Genomic DNA, 20,230 nt, shown 5'->3' on the forward strand with positions numbered 1-20,230 from the left:
ATTATTGAAATAAGTCTACTGCACTATCTAGTCCAACTAAGATACTGAAAACCTATTTCATGTGCTTGTCTTCCAGTAAAATATACACCACAATTCATATTTAAATTTTGAAGTATCTTTTTAATGCATCTTTATGATAAAGGAAAAAATGTTTATCGAATAGTACCTGACTCAGCCCAATGTAGTCGATTGTAGAGAAACTGTAGAGAAAAATCTCTGGAAACAGAACTTATTCCTTCCTCCTTAAATATACTCAGAGCTTCCAAAGGCAACTCCATAAATAATGTATCCCCGAGTAATACCACACACAATCCTAAATCCACAGGTGTATCTAAAGAGATGCGACAGAACACGATCGAGATTTAGTTCTCAGTTTGTCTATAAACAATTGCAGTTAGATGTAAAAACCTAAGTTTCCTCCATTGTATGACACATGAACTTCGTTGTACTGTGGATTAAGTGCATTAAGAAAAAATATTTCTTTTTATATCATTACACTTAAGATGTTCTCAAACTTCTATTCACTTGTTAGCACCAATCCTTCAGAGGGAAAAACATCCCTGTATTAATAACCAACCATCTCAGCTCCAAGTCCAGGTATATGCAATACATTCAGGAAAACAATATTTGGGAATGCAAAATTGCCACATGCAAAATTGCCACAGCAGTTATTGGCTAAATTGTAAAGGCACTCTTATCCAATACTGTGTGGTTCTGTAGAAAAATTTTGTTTCTCTTATTTAGGGAAAAAAGTACTAAATATTTTTATGGCAATATTTCTGTTCTACAGAGAAAGAGCAGATGCACAGGGGACAATTTATCCAGTTTTTGCAGATGTGTATTCTTAAGATGTGTTTAGAGACATACTGTAGTGTTAGGCTTGTATGCAATCTAACAATCTGTGAGAGTCCATAAAGCTAAAAGCAAAAAAAAAAAAAAAAGACAAAACAAAGACATCTACTGATCTAGCGACTTAAGAAAGCTCGTTATTCTAGCTCTTCTCCTGAAAAACTGGTTTGTGATAAAGCCATTTCATTTAGGTGTATACAGATTGTATTGTTTGGAAGACTAAATAAATGCAGAAGCATTGCTCCAGCATCTAAATCTGTCTTTGAAAGTATACTGAAATATTTGACTTGATATAGAAAAGAAAACAGAGAAAAACAATGCTAAAGACTTTGTCCTCTCCTTGTCTTAAATAAAATTAAAATTGAAATTACTGGATTTTGGTATCTGTCCACACACACAGCTCAAGGAAGCACATACCCTGCATCCCAGCTTGTTTGGTGTCCTTATCTTTCACTTTCTTTTTTCTTGTTTCAGCTGCTGAAACTGATACACACTGGGATTCTCTGGGAAGGGGAAATTAATGGAAAATATTACCAGCTTCAATTTCTGTACCAGTTTCAGTGAAATTTTACACAACACTCTCCCTTTGGAGTTCCTGTCCTTTAGAAATCCTACCTTTAAACATTTTAATTATACTGTTGCATCTTGAGCTTCAACTTAAGTATAACTTAAGCTGCAGAACAGTGCTTCTCAGAAATGGCTATTTGTCAGTCATATTGCTGTCTCTTCGTCTGACATATCCTGAATATACTCTCTTTCAAGACATGAAACCTTCATTCAACCAGGTATCCTTTCTAAACCATTCCTTTATTTGAGGGACTTGAGTCACAGTTCTGTTTTCACAAATGATATTCAAAGTCAATATATCTTACCTAACAGCAGAAAAATCAAACTGTGACAGGGTTGGTTTCAGATAATCTTCCATAATTTCTATTATTTCAGAGAAATCTGATGTCAAATCAAGCTCACTATCACCTGTTTTCTCTGTTGGAGTCTATCACACACATGGAAACAAAAATTAGAATACTTTCAATCTCCATTCTTGTTAAATACCATTGTATATATAAATTTTGTGGTATGTATAATCAGAGACTAAGTAAAATAATGTGAAATATCATAAAATGAAAAATACAGATATAAGAAGGTGGTTTCAAAACTAATTTATTTCAAAATTTTGCACCAGCATTTTGCAAAATAGAAGGTGTCAATGCTTATTATTTAAACAATTAATATACTTCAGAAATTTCAATGGAGAATAGCAGAAAACTACAGCAGAAAGAAATTATAACGTGTTCCTTCAAATAATGAGAAGAAACTGCATAAGGACAACTCTGAGAAGTGAACAGAAACTGTAAGATGAATATAGAAGAAGCAAATGAAAGTATATGGAGAGATCAGTGGAGCCAATTTAGGGAAAAAAAAACCTAATCAGAATGAAGGAAATCAAGAAGAAGAAAATAGAATCATGCAGGAGAGAAAGACATTGAAAATTGAGGTTTGTAAAAGACAACCTCGATGGGCAAAAAACCACTAACTGCACAAACTCAACTAAATGGTGAAGAGTGTTGGTATTAATGAATTAAATCCTCATCCAAGGCTTGTGTGGCTCAGTATAGGGTGCATGCATAAGTTCTGGGAGTTTCATGCATATGCTTTTTAAAAACCTGAGTCACTTGGTTTTTTTCACCTGTTCAACCTGACACTATCTTAGCACTTTTTTGTGACTTACCCAAATACAGCAATTTTTACAAAGTTGCCAATACAACAAAGGCTGGCTGTAGGCAAGAGAAAGTGATCATCGACACTTCAACCATCTGCAATACTCGGTATTTTAACAGAAAAATGGTAACGTGATGAATAAAACAGAATTATAATTGAAGAACCAGATTTGTCAATGTCTTGGGTAACCCAGACTGTTATTGTATCCTATATCTATCCCTGCCCAAAATTGTCACTTTTTCTTTTAGGCCCTGCAGCCGGAGCCAGAACCACGGGGCAGGGGAGTGCCAGTCCCTTGTAAAAGTCAGTTGCCCAAACAGAGCTCTCTTGCCTCTTGGCTCTCTCTTGCCTCTTAGCTTTTGCCCTAGAGCTGAGACAGTGCAGATGGAGGCTCCCCTTTTGGATTTTCTCTTGCATTTTTTTGGGGGGTTGCTATGAGTGGGGTCTTTTCCCCTGAGAGGCTACATTTCACAGTCCTGGGCATCCTAAGGGCAAATTCCACGAGTGCCTGTCTGCAGCCAGCATCAAGAGAGAGGAGCAGAGTGGCCCTGCTCTGTGTGGTCACCCCAGGGTGCCCAGCCGAGGTGAAAAGGCACCAAGTTTCCCCAGCCAGCTGCCCTGTCCTCTTCTTTTGAGAGGAAGGTGAAGTCCCAAGTTCTAGCCCTTCACAAAGTGCCAGGCACCAGAGTGTGCCAGCTGCCTGAAATCTCTGAAATACGGCACATTTTCAACTAAACTGATCTCAACTGCATCATTTTAATTCTGATTAACTTCTGAACATTTCAAAGCCCCTGAATGACAAATACAGCAACTACAGCACAGTAAGATTAAATTTTGAAGCAGAGTACAAAGCATATAGTAACTGCGAAGACTAGGGATGCCACACTTCAAATGAACTGAAAATTTCTGCATAAACAATGTCTATCATATTTTTAGTACATGTTTTTCACCCAGTTTTAAATATAAGGTAATAAAATATATTACCACATCTGTTTTGGAGACACACTCTTTCAAGTTGTGAATAACAGTTTTTTTAAGATGATTCTTCATCTTTTGCTGCTTGTAAAGACGCATTTTTTCCAACAAAATATGAAACACATCAGGATTCACAGGAAATCGAGAAACTTTTGCCTGCACTATTAAAAGAAGGATAATACCCTCTTAAGAGACTTTTTGTACTTGAACTTTTTGTACTTGAAGAAATGATTGTACAAACACCATCAGTTTCTAGTCATGTTATTATTTGAAAATAAAATCTAGGTAGATATATATATATATATATATAAGCACAAAATATATACAGAAATGAACAATAAAAAAACTATTATTTATTTGTAACCACCTCAGCCTTCAAATATAAACAAAAATTATATAAATTGTGACTAGATACATGACATCTGATAATGAGACACATATTTCTGAATTTATGTTCCTTGGTAATTAGGAAGAGATAAAATTCCTTTTAAAAGCATTTTAAATTTTTACTAACTGCAACAGTGAAAGATATGAGCCTTCTCATAACATCAGTGCAATGATTTTTCTCCCTTTAAAGTAAGAGGTACTTACACATCTGCTGAGTGAGTTTTCCTTTCTGCCTTGCAGTACTTATTTTGGGCACCTCAATCAATGAACTGTACAACTGTGATCTGTGGAAAGCAGAAAAGTCCTGGATCAATTATTTGACTGTCTAGCCTTGTTTATATGACTGGAATTTATTATATGAGTCATTATTGCCCTCTAATGTAATGTGCTCACAAATACTCTCATGATGCAGTAACTACCCCCACCTTGGGTGCAAAAACCTGCAAATTCTAGCTGGAACAAATTGAGAGTGGTAAGGTAAATTCTTTTATCACTGTGTAACCAATAAGGTAGATTTCTATTTGTTCCATGACAAGTTAAAGACTTTTTAAATTGGTGAATGTTCTCACAATCAGTTGCTATAGCTCAATTTATGAGCTAGTTTATTGCAGCTAATTAGGCTGCAATAATCAGATAATTGGTGGCTTTATAAAGCTAAATATGACCCCTTCAAATATTTCTAAGAGCATAAGCAATAAAAGCAGGAAACTCTTAACACAGCTTAGGAATCATATCAAGAATGGCTTGAAACCTTTCAAGTGACCTCCGGGGATTTAAGAGATAATTAGGAAAATAGAACAGAAAACATAACACTGAGATGCAGGAAGTTTTATTTATATATTTATTAATTCATTATCCTAAAATTCAAGTCCATTAAAATTAGACGTGAAAGGCAATATTCAACCCTGTATAAAAACACTGCATTTGAATCAAACAGTGCTAAATCAAAATGATGACATTTTATACCTGTCTTCTGAATGCTGGAGAATAACTATGCAGAAACTGGATGGCAATTCATCCAATATATTGAAGTGTTCAACAGGAATACAGAGGTTTCTCCATGCCTGTACAGTAGTTCAAAAGTATATTATTTTCACAGACTTTATAAATCCCATTCTCAGCTCTTTCATTAGAAAAATGATAGTAATTCTAGGAAAGAACGTACTTAAAGGCCCACATACTCGGCAGATGTGCCAGGACAGTAGGCTCTGTCCAAACAACAGGAAATACTGCTTCCCTGTGAGGGAAGCAAGCACTGGCACAAGTCGTCCAAGGAGGATGTGAAGCCTCCATTCTTGGAGATAATTCAAAAGCCATCTGGACATGGTCGTGGACAACAAGCTCTAGGTCGCCCTTGCTTGAGGAGGAGGGGTTTACAAGATGACCTTCAGAGATTTTTTCTAACCTCAGTCATTCTATGATCACATAATTTTTGTGCAGTGCAGAAGAACTTATAAATATTATTTAAAAGAAATTACAAATACTGTATCTTAGTCCACTCTCCATACCAACATGACTTTTACGGCCACTACACAGTTTCTGAAGTTAAAACGCTATCAAATAATAGCAGAGTATTAGCAAAGGAAACAAATAGAATAATTCATAGTAACATTTATTTTTGAAAAAAAGTTTTGCTAGAGACACTTCTCCAGCAAGTACTATATAAAATTTTATTTGGTTTACGTGGCAAGATTTTGGTAGCAGGGGAAGGTACAGGGGTGACTCTTAGAATCTCAGAATTGTTCAGGTGGGAAAAGCCCTCAGAGACCATCGAGTCCAACCACTCTCTCAGAACAGCCAACCCACCACCAATCCATGTCCTGTATACACACATATATCTCCCTGTGTGCATTTATATAATATATAATAAACCCTTAATAAGTAGCTCAGAAAGTTACCATTGACTTAGCAGTCAGTTGCTGTTCCACACATTTTAGAAGATCACTTGTGTTTCTGTTTTGTTTTAACTGATTCTGCAGATGAAGCAATGCTGCCAGCTGGGAGCTGCTGGTGTTGGATGTAGCTGTTAGAAGGATATTCTTCATCATCATAGACGCTGAACAACTCTGCAAAATTTTTACATCTATTTATTTTCCTTCACAAAAATAAAATTAATAAATATATAAACTATGTTTTTTATAACATTTATCTAAGTTGAAGAGAAGTTCTCTTCCTTGAAAGATGAGATGAACTAGCAGAAGACTGCTGTTTGTTTTTACAGGTTGATGTAAACAGTCTGACAATAACTAAGGAAGATTTCTTAAATACAAATAGCTGGAATTGATTTCTTTGTCTACATTTATCATTGACAGGTTCCTGTATTTGGTCTTCTAAACTCTACATGGAATGGTAAATACTGTGTTCTTAGCTTAGCCTTTCAAGTAAGCTGAGTCTTTTCTGTTTCTGTGCTTTAATATCACATTAATATCATCATCACATCACACAGCAGCCTTCTACAAAATGCAAAATAATAGGTAAGACTATACCAACTTTTCTTTCAGCAAACATACTAATCCTGTCATTTGAACTAGGAGCTATGGATTATTTGTTCCTGATACAGGGAATTTAAGCGCTACAGTTGTTCTGCATCTTCTCTTTGATGGAGGCACATATTCACATGCATACACCTTCAAGCCATCTATGGGACCATGTTGCGCAGATATCAGTCCGAGAAACTGAATGTAAACTGAATTATCCACTTCAAAATAATGATTGAACAAATCCAGAGAAACATTTTAAAAGTTATTTTTTGGGAAGGATGAAATTATTTTGTGGCAACATAAATAATAATCTTTGCTAATGACAATATAGTAATTTATTCCTATTAACATTTTTTCATGTATGCAATCATCAATGAAAATGTCAGGTCAAACACAACAGATAATAGAATTGTTAACAAACCACTGATCTAATATTCTGAGCTTAGCAAATATACCATATATTTGATAACCTATATTACACACTGGTTCTTACACAGAGCCCTACATGTGTTGTCTATGGCAAATTTTCACACTATGCAAATACAGTTTAGTTTTTGCAATCTCAAACATCCTCCCACTGAAAAGCAGCACAAACATTAGTTGTCTTACCTGATGAAGTGCCAAAAACTGGCTAGTAGAAATTGGATCAAACTGTCGAAAGCATTCAGCCATTTCCAAACTAGCAAGAGCCAGAACATCAGTAACATCATGACTGAATGCAGTAGCCACAGACTGTAGCAAAGCCTCACTGGATTGAGAAAGATACTTTTGAGCCATCTTTTGTTGTGTCTAGATGACAAAAAATAAAAAGCTTTATATTGAAATGGGCTAATATTAAGAATTTGTTATACATACACCAATTACAGCTTGTTAGAGAAGATAAATATTGCTTTTTAATGAGAAATTTTAATGCATTTTCTTTTTAAGGCACTTAATATATGATTAAAATATGCTAATACTGATTAATTTTTTAGCAGACACTAACATCTGTTTTACAACATTAAAAAATATTTGGTCTAACAAAGAAATTTCTTTTAATATAAAATGTGTACTCAGCAGAACAGACTTTAAATTCCAGGCAATATGAGCAGTTCAGAACCAAGGATCATTGCAATTGTTTCTGTGGATAGTTAACATATTTAGTTCAAATTAACCCACAAATTTCTTACCTCAGGTATTTACTCAATGTACTAGCAACACAAACTGTACATTCCCAATTCCTAGTGTACACAAACTGTACATTCCCAATTTCCACTGCAGTAAGTAACAGAGATCAGCTCACTGAATTTCACAAATGTTTTGTGATAGAATTTCTTTATTTGTTCCCAGTCTGCAAAATGCTATGCTCCCTTAAAAAGTCATATCTGTGAGGCAGAAAGAAACTGCCTGCTCATCTAGTCCTGGTTGCTACATGCTCAAACAGTGGGAAACCACTGAAGGAGAAATTATTTCTTTCTGAGAGCAACTGGGTAAGCTCATACTGGAGCTCCCACACAATCTACTGAGGAGCAGGACTGAGCTACACAGCAGAGGGTGATGGAAAGCTGTTTGTTGGAAGGTGTTTTGTAGATTTTTGTCTTTTTTAAGATCAAGTTTTTATTACAACATATCCATTATCAGTTTAAACAGAACTGATAAGTTGAGTATTATTCCACAAAAAGAAAGCACTCAAATTCTAATACAAGGTCATAAAGCAATATACCTTTAATTCTTGTATTTTCCTCCTATCATTATGACATTCATTAGTTGATAAACTGCTCTCTGTCATGTCCTGTTCACTGTATTCTGCTGAAGTCAGCGAAGATTTTCTGATGTCTGATATAGCATCTTCCTACCCATCACAGTTTAAAAAAAAATGAACAATTAATCACTCCATTAAGTAAGGCAGGCGTCATTTCTTTTGTAAAAGCTTATGTGAAAACTGTATTAATCTTAAAAGAAATCACTATCTTAATTCCTTCATGGTGAGAGATTTAGTAATACTAACAACCATCAAAATTTCTTAGCATATTATGAGGGCAATATGACCAACATACACTAAAAAGCCCCCCCATACAACCTCTGAGAGTTTAACTTTCTTATATTTGTCCTCCACTCGTTTCTTCTGAAAACTTTAATTCATCACTGAATGCATAATGCCTACATCAAGTCTCCTTTTTTTACAAAGATTCTTTTCTTTAAGGGTTCTTACTACAACACAGAAAGAACTTGCAGACCCAGGCTTTTAACCTACAAATCAATACTTGGATGGCATGGATTCACAGACTGTACCTCACTCACCCTTAAGGCATTCAAGGAATTTTTCTATCTCTCTTTTGAAAATTTTGTAATTACTATATCCACAAACAAATAAAAAAAGAGTATATCTCACAAACAAATCAATGAGGATAGCATGTAGGCAGAAGCATGTTTTTGAAATTACTGATTTTGCCATCCATTTTTATTATGGCTTGCATGCAGTATATAAAACCTAGCCCTATATAAAGAGCAGCTTTTATACAAATGAATATCAAAAAAAAAAAAATTAGAGCAGATAAACTTTACACAGACAAATAAATTTAACTGAAGAAAAAAATGCATACCATAATATTTGGCTTCCAGTAAATCTCTGAATATATGGGATCTACATTACTGGCAAGTAAATTAAGGGTTTTTCCAGTTAGAAACAGGCATTTGGATTTGATGTTGGGACAGCCTTTACAGAGATTCTGTATATTTGCTAGCTGAGCCAGTGTAATATGAGCCATGGTGCGTTTCATATACTTCCAATCCTGGTAAAATACATATTTATATTTATTTGCTCGTATATCCCCACACAGAGAGAAGAATGCATTTTTTAAAAAAGTAAACGCGTATATATTCACATACAAATTCATATCATTAAATGTGATTATACTTTTAACTACAAATGAGCTGTCTTTAATAGATGTATAAATTCATTAACAACTGATTAAGAAAAAAAAGTTCAACGTAACATCCATAAGCAAAGTTCAAGCAGTGCCAAGGAAAACGTGGGACAAGGGGAAGGAGGTCAGCAAACCATCCCCAAGACTAAAACCACACATTTTAACCTCCCTTGCTACAAAACTACATGACTGCTCTGGGAACCCATTTCCTCAGTAGTGGAAGAAGTTGTGCTATGGAAAATCTTGTTATACCTTTTATGCAAATCATAGGACTAAATATTTTGTATTACCTGTTCTATTGCATCATCTTCAATGATGATTTCCTCCATAAATTCATGAAATGATGCTTCTTCCATATTTTTAAACTTTTTCTCAGTAATGACAAGATGAAAAATATCCAAGAGAATTTCCACAAGATTTATTTTCCTAAGAGCTAGTTGTCTCATTAATGGAATACTAACATTTTTACTCTGAAATACAAAAGAAAATACAATTTTCATTTCAAGTATTTTTGCAAATTAACCTCATAAGAAGTTAGAATGTTGTATTTCTTTTAACCAAAGAAACAAACATTTTAGCATTACCACCTTGATAGAGCAGAAATATTGCAAGGAAGATATTTAAGTAATTTGAAAGAAAAACTTCAATGATGTCAAATATATTACAATGCAATCAAAGTAGCTCCATAGAGTAAGAGCAGCTGGGTTTTTGCTTTTCATGATTTATGTACCTGGTACATATATGTAATATCTAATAATGCTACATACACATAAGCAAAGTAGGGTGCAGGCTTTCATTACCCAAAATACACTATTTTGAATACAGACATTCTTTATTTATAATGTTTTGTGAAGACTTTTTTTTTTCCTGAGAAGAAACACATTTTGAGGAATTTTAAACTTTCAAGGTATTTGAATCAAAAATATCTCCAAATTTATACTTTTTACTTTTGTAGCTATTAGACAAATGCCAGAATTAAATAAACTTGACAACGACCAAAAAATTTTCTCTTCATACCTTTTTCAACTGTAAATTCTTTTGGCATTCAATTTTTCCTTCTATACACAAAGAATGTTTATCGTTACAAGAAGATAAATCCTGGAAGCCCCAAATTAGATTATCCAAGAGTGAGTGAATATTACAACTAAACTAGGCTTCCTTTCCACTATTAAGGTAAAAAAGTCAATACCTCATTAAATGCAAATAAACTACAAATGTTATGAAATACTTCCTCTGTTTTGGATACTGCTCTCTGAGCTAAGCTATAAGCATCTAGATAGTGACTGTGTTTGTTTCTTTTGTTCTTTTCCTGTTTGGCAGCCATCCTGAAAAAAAAAACCAAAACAACACCATAAACTCAAAAGAACTAACATAAGAAAGTTCTTATTTTTATGATATCAACACTGTTGAACTTATATAACAAAAAATTAATCAATTAATTAATAGATAAAATAGATTAATTATAGATAAAAAATATTAAATTTGCATGTGTGTTTTTGAAACTTACAAAGAGGATAAGTGAACGCTTACAAGTTCTTTTTCCAAGGTCTTACTCCTAGAACTGTACTGCTGCAGTGCAAAAAGATGCCAAAACTCAAAGAGAAGAAAGGCAGATCATATTCTAGAGTATGTATTTAGCAGGAACACAATGGCAGTATGCCAGGTACAAAACATATCTCAGTTTTTTTAAGGGGTGCCCTGCAAACAGCTGGGATTCCAAGCATACCATGTTTTGCACTTTTATTATTGCAGCAGTTTCTAGAAAAACATATCAACAGTAAGAATTATAAAAGCCTGTAAATACTAGAGAATGATTGGTGTGGCTGCTAAAATATGTCTATGAATGGGAAGCCAAAAATCTGACTTAAGAGACCCTAACACTTTGTTTTGACCTCAAAAGAGAACAAAAGAGAACTCTGCCTTCAGTGGAAACAATTTTTGATTCTACAGTATGTTTCTAAATACAGAACACATGAGGAATGCAAACAGACATCTAGCACTAATATATAAAATCTAACAATGTTATCTGCTCTTTTCCATCTTAATTAGACTATAAAAAGTAAACAAGACACTTCATGGACTAGTTTATCCTAAATAAAATTTTTCAGTAGAGGCATAGAGGTATAGTCTTACCTACAAATATTTGCACATTCCAGCAGTATTTCAGCGCTGTAGTTTTTATGCCCGTGATGAAGAAAGTCCTTCTCAACTTGAACTAATTTATTGTAGCATTCATGTAGAATGTGTGGCAACTGAGCAGAATTGGCATCAATTGTCATATGATCCTGGGCAAAATGTATCTGAATAAGTGTTTTTCTAGAAATAAAAATTAAATACAAGATAGCAGTCAGAAAGCACAGCCTATTTTTGAGAACAGACATATTTCTCTCTGCCTTCCTTTAAATTCTAAGAAGTCTACAAAAAGCACCACAATTGTGTGTTTTACAAATTATAGTAATTCTGAAAAAATCCAAATATTATATTTTGAGATTAAAGAAGAGGTATCACTTGTTCCGTGTATCTAATTCTTCCATCTTAGTCCTAATCAGTCTTCCAAGTGCAGATGAACTGAGAAGACTGATAACAGTCTTCCTTTTCTAATAGAAAAGCTTCCCATTTATGGAAAGAGACAGGAGTGTAAGTGTTGCATACTTCTCTCCCTTTACCAACACATTGTAATGTCTCTGTGCTTGGATTTCAGTGGAACTGAAATCATTGTTTAGTTTCACCATGAACAGGCTTCTTGGTTCATGTTGAGAACTGAAGACTGTAGACTGCAGTAGTGTTGTACTGCAAGCTATGCACAATAGGTTGTGGTGTCTAGTTTACCAACATAAAAGGAGTAGGGCTACATGCAAGCATTTGAGAAGGAAATACAGAAATTTGGAAAGAAATTTAAACTTTAAAAGACCAAACCACCACATAAATTACTTAGAAAAAAAATATTTGAGAAACCACAGAATCTGGCATACTAAAATAAGGCAGCATTGTAAAAAGTACATATATTTGCAATGCAACTGCATTTTAGAAGCCGGGCATATTTTAGAGAAAAGACAGCTTACCTGGCTTCAAGGGATGCAATCATAAAACCCAATTCTGATTGCCTGCCAGGTCTCTTCAATAAAGTAGATCGAAGCACACTTACAGTATGTTCCAGTATCTCACAAGCCTGTAGGTAACACCAGAATTTTCATAATACTATTTTAAATGTCTATGGATAATAATAAACATTCATTTAGAAAGCTTTCATTTTGTACAGAACATGTTAATTATCCCCAAGATGGCTTGCTCTGGATAACTGTAAATAAGTCTAGAAAGTTTGAGTTACAGAATCACAGAATGACCAGGTTGGAAGAAACCTTCAAGGTTATTGAGTCCAACCCATCCCCAACACCTCAACTAAACCCTGGCACCAAGTGCTACATCCAGTCTTTTTTTAAACACATCCAAGGATGGTGAATCCAACACCTCCCTGGGCAGGCCATTCCAGTACTTGATCACTCTTTCCATAAAAAACATTTTCCTAATATCCAGCCCAAATTTCCCTTGGCTCAGCTTAAGACCGTGTCCTCCTCTCTGTGTTATGATCATGCTTGGATACTTTGATGATTACGTGAATGGCGCACGTACATACAAGGAGAGAAGATGGAGCCAGATTCATCTTGGAGGTACATAGCAAAAGACAGCAAATAGGAGTTTAGTCAAAATCAAAATAATCCCTCTACATGACACAGCCTTGCTCAGTTTATCAAGACAGGTTAGATAATCACAGACATAAGACTATTTGTGCTGAAACTCATGAAAGTTAAGGGTTTAACAGTAAATGGATATTTTGATGTTATAGGGTTTCAGGAAAAAAAATAGTGTTACAGAAGTATCTTCCAGAATCTAGAAATAATATTTGTAAAACTATTTTAAATACTTGGGAAGGAAAAGCATAACAAAAATAATACTGAAAAGTTTTATTTTTATTGAATATTGAATATGAAATTGAATATTCATATTGAATATGAAAAAAAATATACCAGTGTTAACAGAACTGTCTGAATACAAAAGAATTCCAATTAAGAGAATCAGATCTCTGGGATTTAGTCATACATGGTAGATTATAACTGGTTTTATTCCAATAGGAGAACATAGAGATTATCATAAAAACATCCTAAACTTCTGTGGGTAGAATCTCATTCCAAGTGGCCTGCATCTGTCTGGAATCTGTAATTAATGTCTGTTAAACGCTCAGAGAAAACAACAACTGCATTTAACACAGAATTTTGCTTTTATTGAAATGTAAAGGCTATAATATTTCACTGAGAGACACCACTGCTGAAAAAACCCCAAACCACAATCTCCAAACCCAAAAAATTTCCTTACCGTGCTCTGTTTTCCTTTGCCCTCTTCCTCTAGAATTGCTTCTGTTAGACTAAGAGTACTGTTATACCAAAATTGTTCATCTCCTCCTAGAAGCTGTGCTTTCTCAAGGAGTGCTTTAGCTTGTCTGTGGTTTCCTTCCAAGTTAGCCAACACAGCAAGTAAGTACAAGCACCTTGACATAACAGATAGGGCCCTCAATTCCTAGAAAGAAAGATATGTGATCTATATACTAAAAATCCACTACTGCTATTCATATTTTAAACTAACCTTAAAGAAATAAAAAGCGAATACTATTCTCCCAAGTATCTACTGAATTTCTTTGTTATTCCTTATGGTACGTCTACTTCATATTTCTTTCTGTTCCTGTACCTCCTATTTCACCAGTCAAAAAATCTATTTTTCTGCTATTATTTAGCATGTATATATCTGCTAGTGTTTCTCAGTGTCTGATGAAGAAATGTGATGACAAAAGATTTTTTTGGTCAACTGTACAGATAGAGATCCAGTGAACTCACAATGTTGCTTTACACTATATAAGCTATATAACTAGTCCTGTATAAGGAACAAATATTGTATAATATTTGTATACTAGCCTACAGACATACAGGATACTATTGACGAATTGTATAATTAAAATTACTGTCCTCCCTAATGTATTTTGAACTTTCCTCAATATACAATGCTTAATTAATGCTTTATAAAGGGGCATATATTATTCATTAATATCATTCATATATTATTATTCAAAGTATTCGTGATTGTACTAAATTTACATAGGCCATCTTTTCTTACAGGAGAAAAAATATTACACAAAATAACAGGATATCAATTACATTTTTTTAAATAAAGGTTTTACTGCAATAATTATATTTTAAAAACTTTTTTAATGGAGCACATGGCTAAAGTGGAAAATGTTAGATGTAGGGAAAATATCTGTAATGTATAATCCTTCATAATAATGAGATAAGGCAGATCTGTTAGGTGGAACATATGGACACTTATTTCAGATCTGCCAGAATTCTAGGAAATAATTTCAGTTTTATCAAAACATTGCAGTAAATCCATCATGAAGTTCAAAATGAAATAATCAGACATTCAAATTATCAAAGTATTGAGAGGATAGGGCTAAATGCTCTCTCTCTCTTCTGAACAAACCTTGAATTTTTCCCACTTATTTAAACAAACAAGATTGAAATATACCTATATCTTCCGAGGCCACTGCAAAGCAGACAGAGATGCTGACAATACTTCAGAAATTTATATAACCTTCAGACAATTCCCATAAAGTTGGACTGAAATGCCATATTTTTATGTATGTATTATATATGTTGAAATTATATATGTTGAAATTATATATGTTTTTATGTACGTATTATATATGTTGTAATAAGAAATGGGTTTGGGGTGGTGGGAAAAGGCTTGGCTTTGCAGTTTGATTATTATTATTCTGAGGAATAACTGCATCTAAAGGAACATAATAACACATGTTATTAGTGTTTCTTTTTCTGTTTAATTTGTATTGTACCTGAGCTGCAGCATGGGCCTCTGAAAGCAGAAGCCTTGCTGGTTGATACAAGCCTAGCTGAATTAGTACTTCAGCTTTTTCAACCCACAAGTGAGGGAAAGAAAGTGCACTCAGTCCTTTTCCTGTTACTGCATTTACCTCAAAACCCTGAAAAAATTAAAGAAGTATTACATCTTCATAAATGTCAAAAAACCTAGACAGAATACAAGTTGTTAATTACGACATCCCACACCTCAGCTGTATTTGGATTTTCTAACTTCAAAATGTAACATTATATTACAAGAACAACAGGTATTTTATGAAATTTGGATTTTACAATCCTCAAAAGGCATTGAACTAGTAAATTAACTGTATGACAGATTAACTGCTTCAGATATGCTGCTGTCAAAAAGTTGATTTTTGGTAATAACTAAAACTAAAAGAGGAATACTATTTACAAGAGCTAAAAGAGGTGACTTGAGAGGGATTAGTAATTAGAAAAACAATGCACAAGTATGGAAAAAAATATACAAAGAGGGCAAAATGGTGTGATGACAATCCAGACAGCATTGTCGTAATAATGAGCAAAGTGGAGGTAAGTGTTAAAGAAATCAGTAAGGCAATTATCTTCCTAAAAAAGAGACAGGAAAGACAGAACTGAAATACTTGCATGCCCTTAAAACAATGTGTAAGCAGAAGCAAAACTGTACATGCTAATGTAATGAAGAAAGAAGAGAAAAAATGAGACCAAGACTGAAAACAGTATCTTTTTTGCTCCTCAGTCTTTTTAATCCATTTGCATTAGTTCCCCAATGCATTTGTCGGAAAGTAGTTTTACTTTGCATGAATCAAGATTCCAGTCTTGTTTTTCCTGATATAAATAATATACCAGGCAACACTCAGCTTCAGATGATTCGTAGCAGAATTTAGGTAGCATGCATTTTAATTATTTTTGTGTTCATGTATTTCTCAAGTATTGTCTAAAAAGCAAACTAGCAAGTGTGTTAAAAAAAGGGGAAGAGTAGCTTAGTATAGAAACTGAAGTCGAAATAAAAACCTTTTCACTTGAAGTGAGGATATTCTCATTCCTACTACCATTAAGCTGAGCATTTTCAAACAGTATTTTTCTTTCTTCTGTCTTCATGCATATGTTTTTTTCTTTTTTCAGTGCAATCTCTTGCCTACACCTAAATCACAAGAATGAAAAAGTAAACTCAAGTATATGTGAAAAAGAATTTCATAACGAAGTATTAGTGTGTTTGGAATCTTTACCATATACTACTCTGTAGATAAACGCTAACCAAACATGCACAGAATTTTAGGGCATCGCTAATATACCAAAGGTGTGTTCCGAATTCTTTTTTTTTTTCTTATTTTCCTCCAACAACACTTATCAACTGTAGGGAAAACAGTCCCAAATAAATACCATCTCAGCAGTGAAAATACATACATTGCTTGTTCTAATTCACTAATGTAAACTTCTCCAGCAGCTTTCTCATGATACACAGATGCCTGACTCAGTTTTAAATCTGAGCATATCAGGGCAATTCTGCAAATAAAATGAAGACATGTTTAAGAAACAATCTGAATCCTTAATATGTTGCTTCATATAAGCACATTATATATACATAGCGCATATTCCCTATTTGTCAATCCTACCTTCTCGTGTCTTGATTAATGCTGGCAATACCAAAGATTGTAAATAAAAACAGGGGAAATTACCCATGGATAGAGGTCACAGAACCAAAGAATAGTTTGGGCTGGAAGGAACTTCTAAAGATATCTTATCTATAGATGATCTTTGTGAAAGATGCCCTTGCATCCTTGCTCAGAACTCCATCCAGTCTGACCTTGAACACTTCCAGGGATGGGACATCCACCAGTAGCCCCAGTCTAGTCCATCAAACCTGTATCACTCCAACTTAATGGCAAAAATTATGTACTAAAAGTATGAAAATATTTATATGGTCTCACAATAGCATGCAACTACCCCCACCCTGCCCCTCAATTTGTATGTGCTAACCTGATTTCAGGATTTCTGTCCTGATTAAAGAGTAATATATTCCTACACATCTGTCTAATCATATATAGACATCAGGTCATAGATATATATAAAATACCATGAAATAAACACAAGTCTTGAGGAATCAACAAAAAAATTTGTCTTGCAAATCTTGGCTGAAAATAATTTCCTACCAGAAAGTCCCTTTTAGTCTCGTAAGAAAGCAACTCAGTAATCAGTTGGCAGATAAACACATATATTTGTGTACATAAATATCTATTCTGCTCGGTGGGATCAGTTTCCGGCATTTTAAAGATTCGTTATGTGGTATTTCACGAACCATCAGAAAATAAGCAAACAATTATTGCTTATGACTCGTACTTATTAATTAAACATTATTTAATACCTATCAAAAAAGCATGATAAAATGCTTTAATTAAAACAGCAAGAATTTTCAATTGCATGCATATTAAATACTTATAAATCAAAACTTTTCGGGGTTATCATCCATAAAAAACAACATAATTTTGATCACAATGACAAATCTCTCTGAAAATGCACTTGTCAGGGCTACTTCTTTGTGCCCTTATGGTGAAGAATTTATTTTTTATGCAAATAGGGAGCCTGCCTTTTGAATTCCTAATAGATAAAAGTTTCATAGAATTTTTTTTGACTTTGCTTTCTTCAGTTAGATGACAATAAGGCATTTCAAAAATTTTTCACATCAATGTGGTGTGGCTTCATAATCTCATATGCTTTCCATATGTGAGATCCTTTTTCGTAACAATAAATTTAGTGGCTTTAATTCCACAAATCTATTCACCAAAATTATATTAAAATGCATAAAAAATAAAGGAAAATAAATAAAAATCCATTACAAATATAAAACAGTAAGTCACAAAAATTCTTGTTACTACTTGGTGACATATTAATGGATGATCCACTCCATTCAGTTTCTCTTTTATTTAAAATAAATAAAGGATACAAACCGAAGGTGATAGAGACCAGACAGACTTCTACATTCCAGAACTTCACTTGCAATAACTTCAGCTAGCTGAAAGACTGGAAGAATCAAGTGGGGGCAAAAAATTTTCTGTAGTTCTTTTGATAAAAGGTCCATAAAATACAAAGTGCAGGTCTGAAAATAATTTTTTTAAAATTCAGTCAGTATAAACATAATTTTATAGAAAATAAATTTAAAATTAATGATTACATCTTCAGTTCCAAAATAAACCTGAAAAAAGGCACAAAGAAACTTTCTAGCTGAAAGAGCAGCAAGGTACACAGAAAGCTGGTAAATGTCTTCTCCAAGTTAGCTTCATTTCAACATGCAGAGGACAGGCTAACACTTCTTGAACTATTAATGAATGCTACAATACAAAAGTATTTGGGACAGCTATCTGAAAATACACAGACAGAAAAACTAAAATAAAACCATTTTCTGGTACTGATTTTCTAAATAGTAAATGCTCTAGATTTTTGAGGAGTATACTTACAGGCTTTGGGAAATTATCCCAGTGAATACCATAACTATTTGTTTTCTGTTTAAAAGTATCTCTGATTTCACTGGGACAATCATACTGGGCCCATTCTTCCACATTTGCTGGTAAGGTATCAACTGATTCTTTCCCTTTAGAAACTTCAACCTATAATAAAAACAACACTTATGAGATCAAATTAACAATCCTATTCATATTAAATGTTCAGCTAAAAAATGAACACATTTGCTTAATGTCCTTCGAAGTTTTGTCAGATTTGGGGAGGGTTTTGGATCTCTAGACTGTGGATTTTACAAAATAGCAGCATCTTAACCAAGGCAGTAAACAAAAGAAAAATTATTTGTAAATTCATGATCTGTCGAGACTGTGATCAAGAGTGAAAGAATGATCCACAGATTCACAGAGAAATTCTTCCCTGGTTATGAAAGTCGGTACAGTAAAACATCTGAAATATTCACCAAATGAGCCCAGGGAAACATCTCTTAGAAAGAGAGGGTTGTTTTAATTCCACAGAAAAGTGGGTCTTACTTGTTTCTTTTTCTTTTTGTCCTTATCTTTTTTAGGAGTTTTTGACTGCACTTTCTGAGGACTTGTAGGTTGTGAAGTCTTTGAGAATGCTGTTGTAATACTCCCTGATGCTGACAATGACACCTAGATAATCAAATAATTACAGTTAATTATTTTCAATTTGCAATATTAATAACAATAATAATCTCAGTTTCCAGTAATAGTTATTATCCACTGCAAGTCACTATCTATAACTATTAACAATTGTCGCATATCATATTCTGCTTGCATAATAGTTTTCTTCAGTAAAATAGCAATTTCAGAGACTCCTGGATGCTTGAATTTTTTGCACAAGCATTTAGGATGATCACGGCAATGCAATTAAGTAGCAGAACTGTCAAAAGACAAGATCATCCCTGGGATAAATACTACTGCTACCTTTCTTTAATCTTTATGGCTGGAAATGCAATTCTTTTTTTTTCAAACCATTACTCTAACTAGCTTCATTTTCTACAAGGGATGAATTTTATAAAGAAGTAATCTGCAAGATGGCAGAGTCACTCTGTACTCTTTCTGGGTCAGTCTTTTACAATGATAGTACTAAATATTATATAAAAGAAATTTCTAAATATTTAAGCCTACAAAAGAATTAATCAAAACTTTCTCTGTACAAGCAAGAGCACAGATTCTAATCTTACCTGAAATTAAAAACAAACAAACAAACAAAAAAACTAACAACAAACAAAACCAAAACCAAACAAAAAACCAACCAAACAAAACCAAAAGCCACATTAATTTGAGAAGACTAATATGTTTTGCTGGAGGAATCGAGAGTAGAATACAAAATATGAATCAAAAAATAATGCTGGATACACAAAACAAATTTAAATTTCAAATTAAAGGTAACACATCTTTAAAAGGTCAGCGGCAGCTGATTTTTCCAGAGAATGTTTTAAGATCTACTGAGTTATTTATGGAATCGTAACACTAAAGACCCTGCTTTGAAGTGGATGTCTGCAGTCAGGTCTGCT

At 33.7% G+C, this 20,230-nt stretch overlaps 1 protein-coding gene across 1 annotated transcript in view; it reads right to left on the minus strand.

Moving 5' to 3' along the window:
• The window catches only part of CFAP46 (cilia and flagella associated protein 46), a 67,710-nt gene that overhangs the window by 11,082 nt on the left and 36,398 nt on the right, over positions 1-20,230 (minus strand). Inside the window, exons 30-50 of the mRNA XM_068198395.1 lie at positions 19,221-19,343; positions 18,690-18,839; positions 18,183-18,331; positions 16,642-16,740; positions 16,249-16,378; positions 15,213-15,359; positions 13,688-13,888; positions 12,379-12,485; positions 11,450-11,632; positions 10,506-10,641; positions 9,607-9,786; positions 8,993-9,181; positions 8,113-8,241; positions 7,020-7,199; positions 5,829-5,996; positions 4,897-4,994; positions 4,135-4,214; positions 3,553-3,704; positions 1,722-1,843; positions 1,267-1,352; positions 167-331 (exon numbers count right to left, since the gene is read on the minus strand). Of these exons, the coding sequence (XP_068054496.1) occupies positions 167-331; positions 1,267-1,352; positions 1,722-1,843; positions 3,553-3,704; positions 4,135-4,214; positions 4,897-4,994; positions 5,829-5,996; positions 7,020-7,199; positions 8,113-8,241; positions 8,993-9,181; positions 9,607-9,786; positions 10,506-10,641; positions 11,450-11,632; positions 12,379-12,485; positions 13,688-13,888; positions 15,213-15,359; positions 16,249-16,378; positions 16,642-16,740; positions 18,183-18,331; positions 18,690-18,839; positions 19,221-19,343 (2,974 nt within the window). The remainder of the gene's footprint in view (positions 1-166; positions 332-1,266; positions 1,353-1,721; positions 1,844-3,552; positions 3,705-4,134; positions 4,215-4,896; positions 4,995-5,828; positions 5,997-7,019; positions 7,200-8,112; positions 8,242-8,992; positions 9,182-9,606; positions 9,787-10,505; positions 10,642-11,449; positions 11,633-12,378; positions 12,486-13,687; positions 13,889-15,212; positions 15,360-16,248; positions 16,379-16,641; positions 16,741-18,182; positions 18,332-18,689; positions 18,840-19,220; positions 19,344-20,230) is intronic.

Source organism: Anomalospiza imberbis, chromosome 8, assembly GCF_031753505.1.
Source record: "Anomalospiza imberbis isolate Cuckoo-Finch-1a 21T00152 chromosome 8, ASM3175350v1, whole genome shotgun sequence".
Classification (NCBI taxonomy): domain Eukaryota; kingdom Metazoa; phylum Chordata; class Aves; order Passeriformes; family Viduidae; genus Anomalospiza; species Anomalospiza imberbis.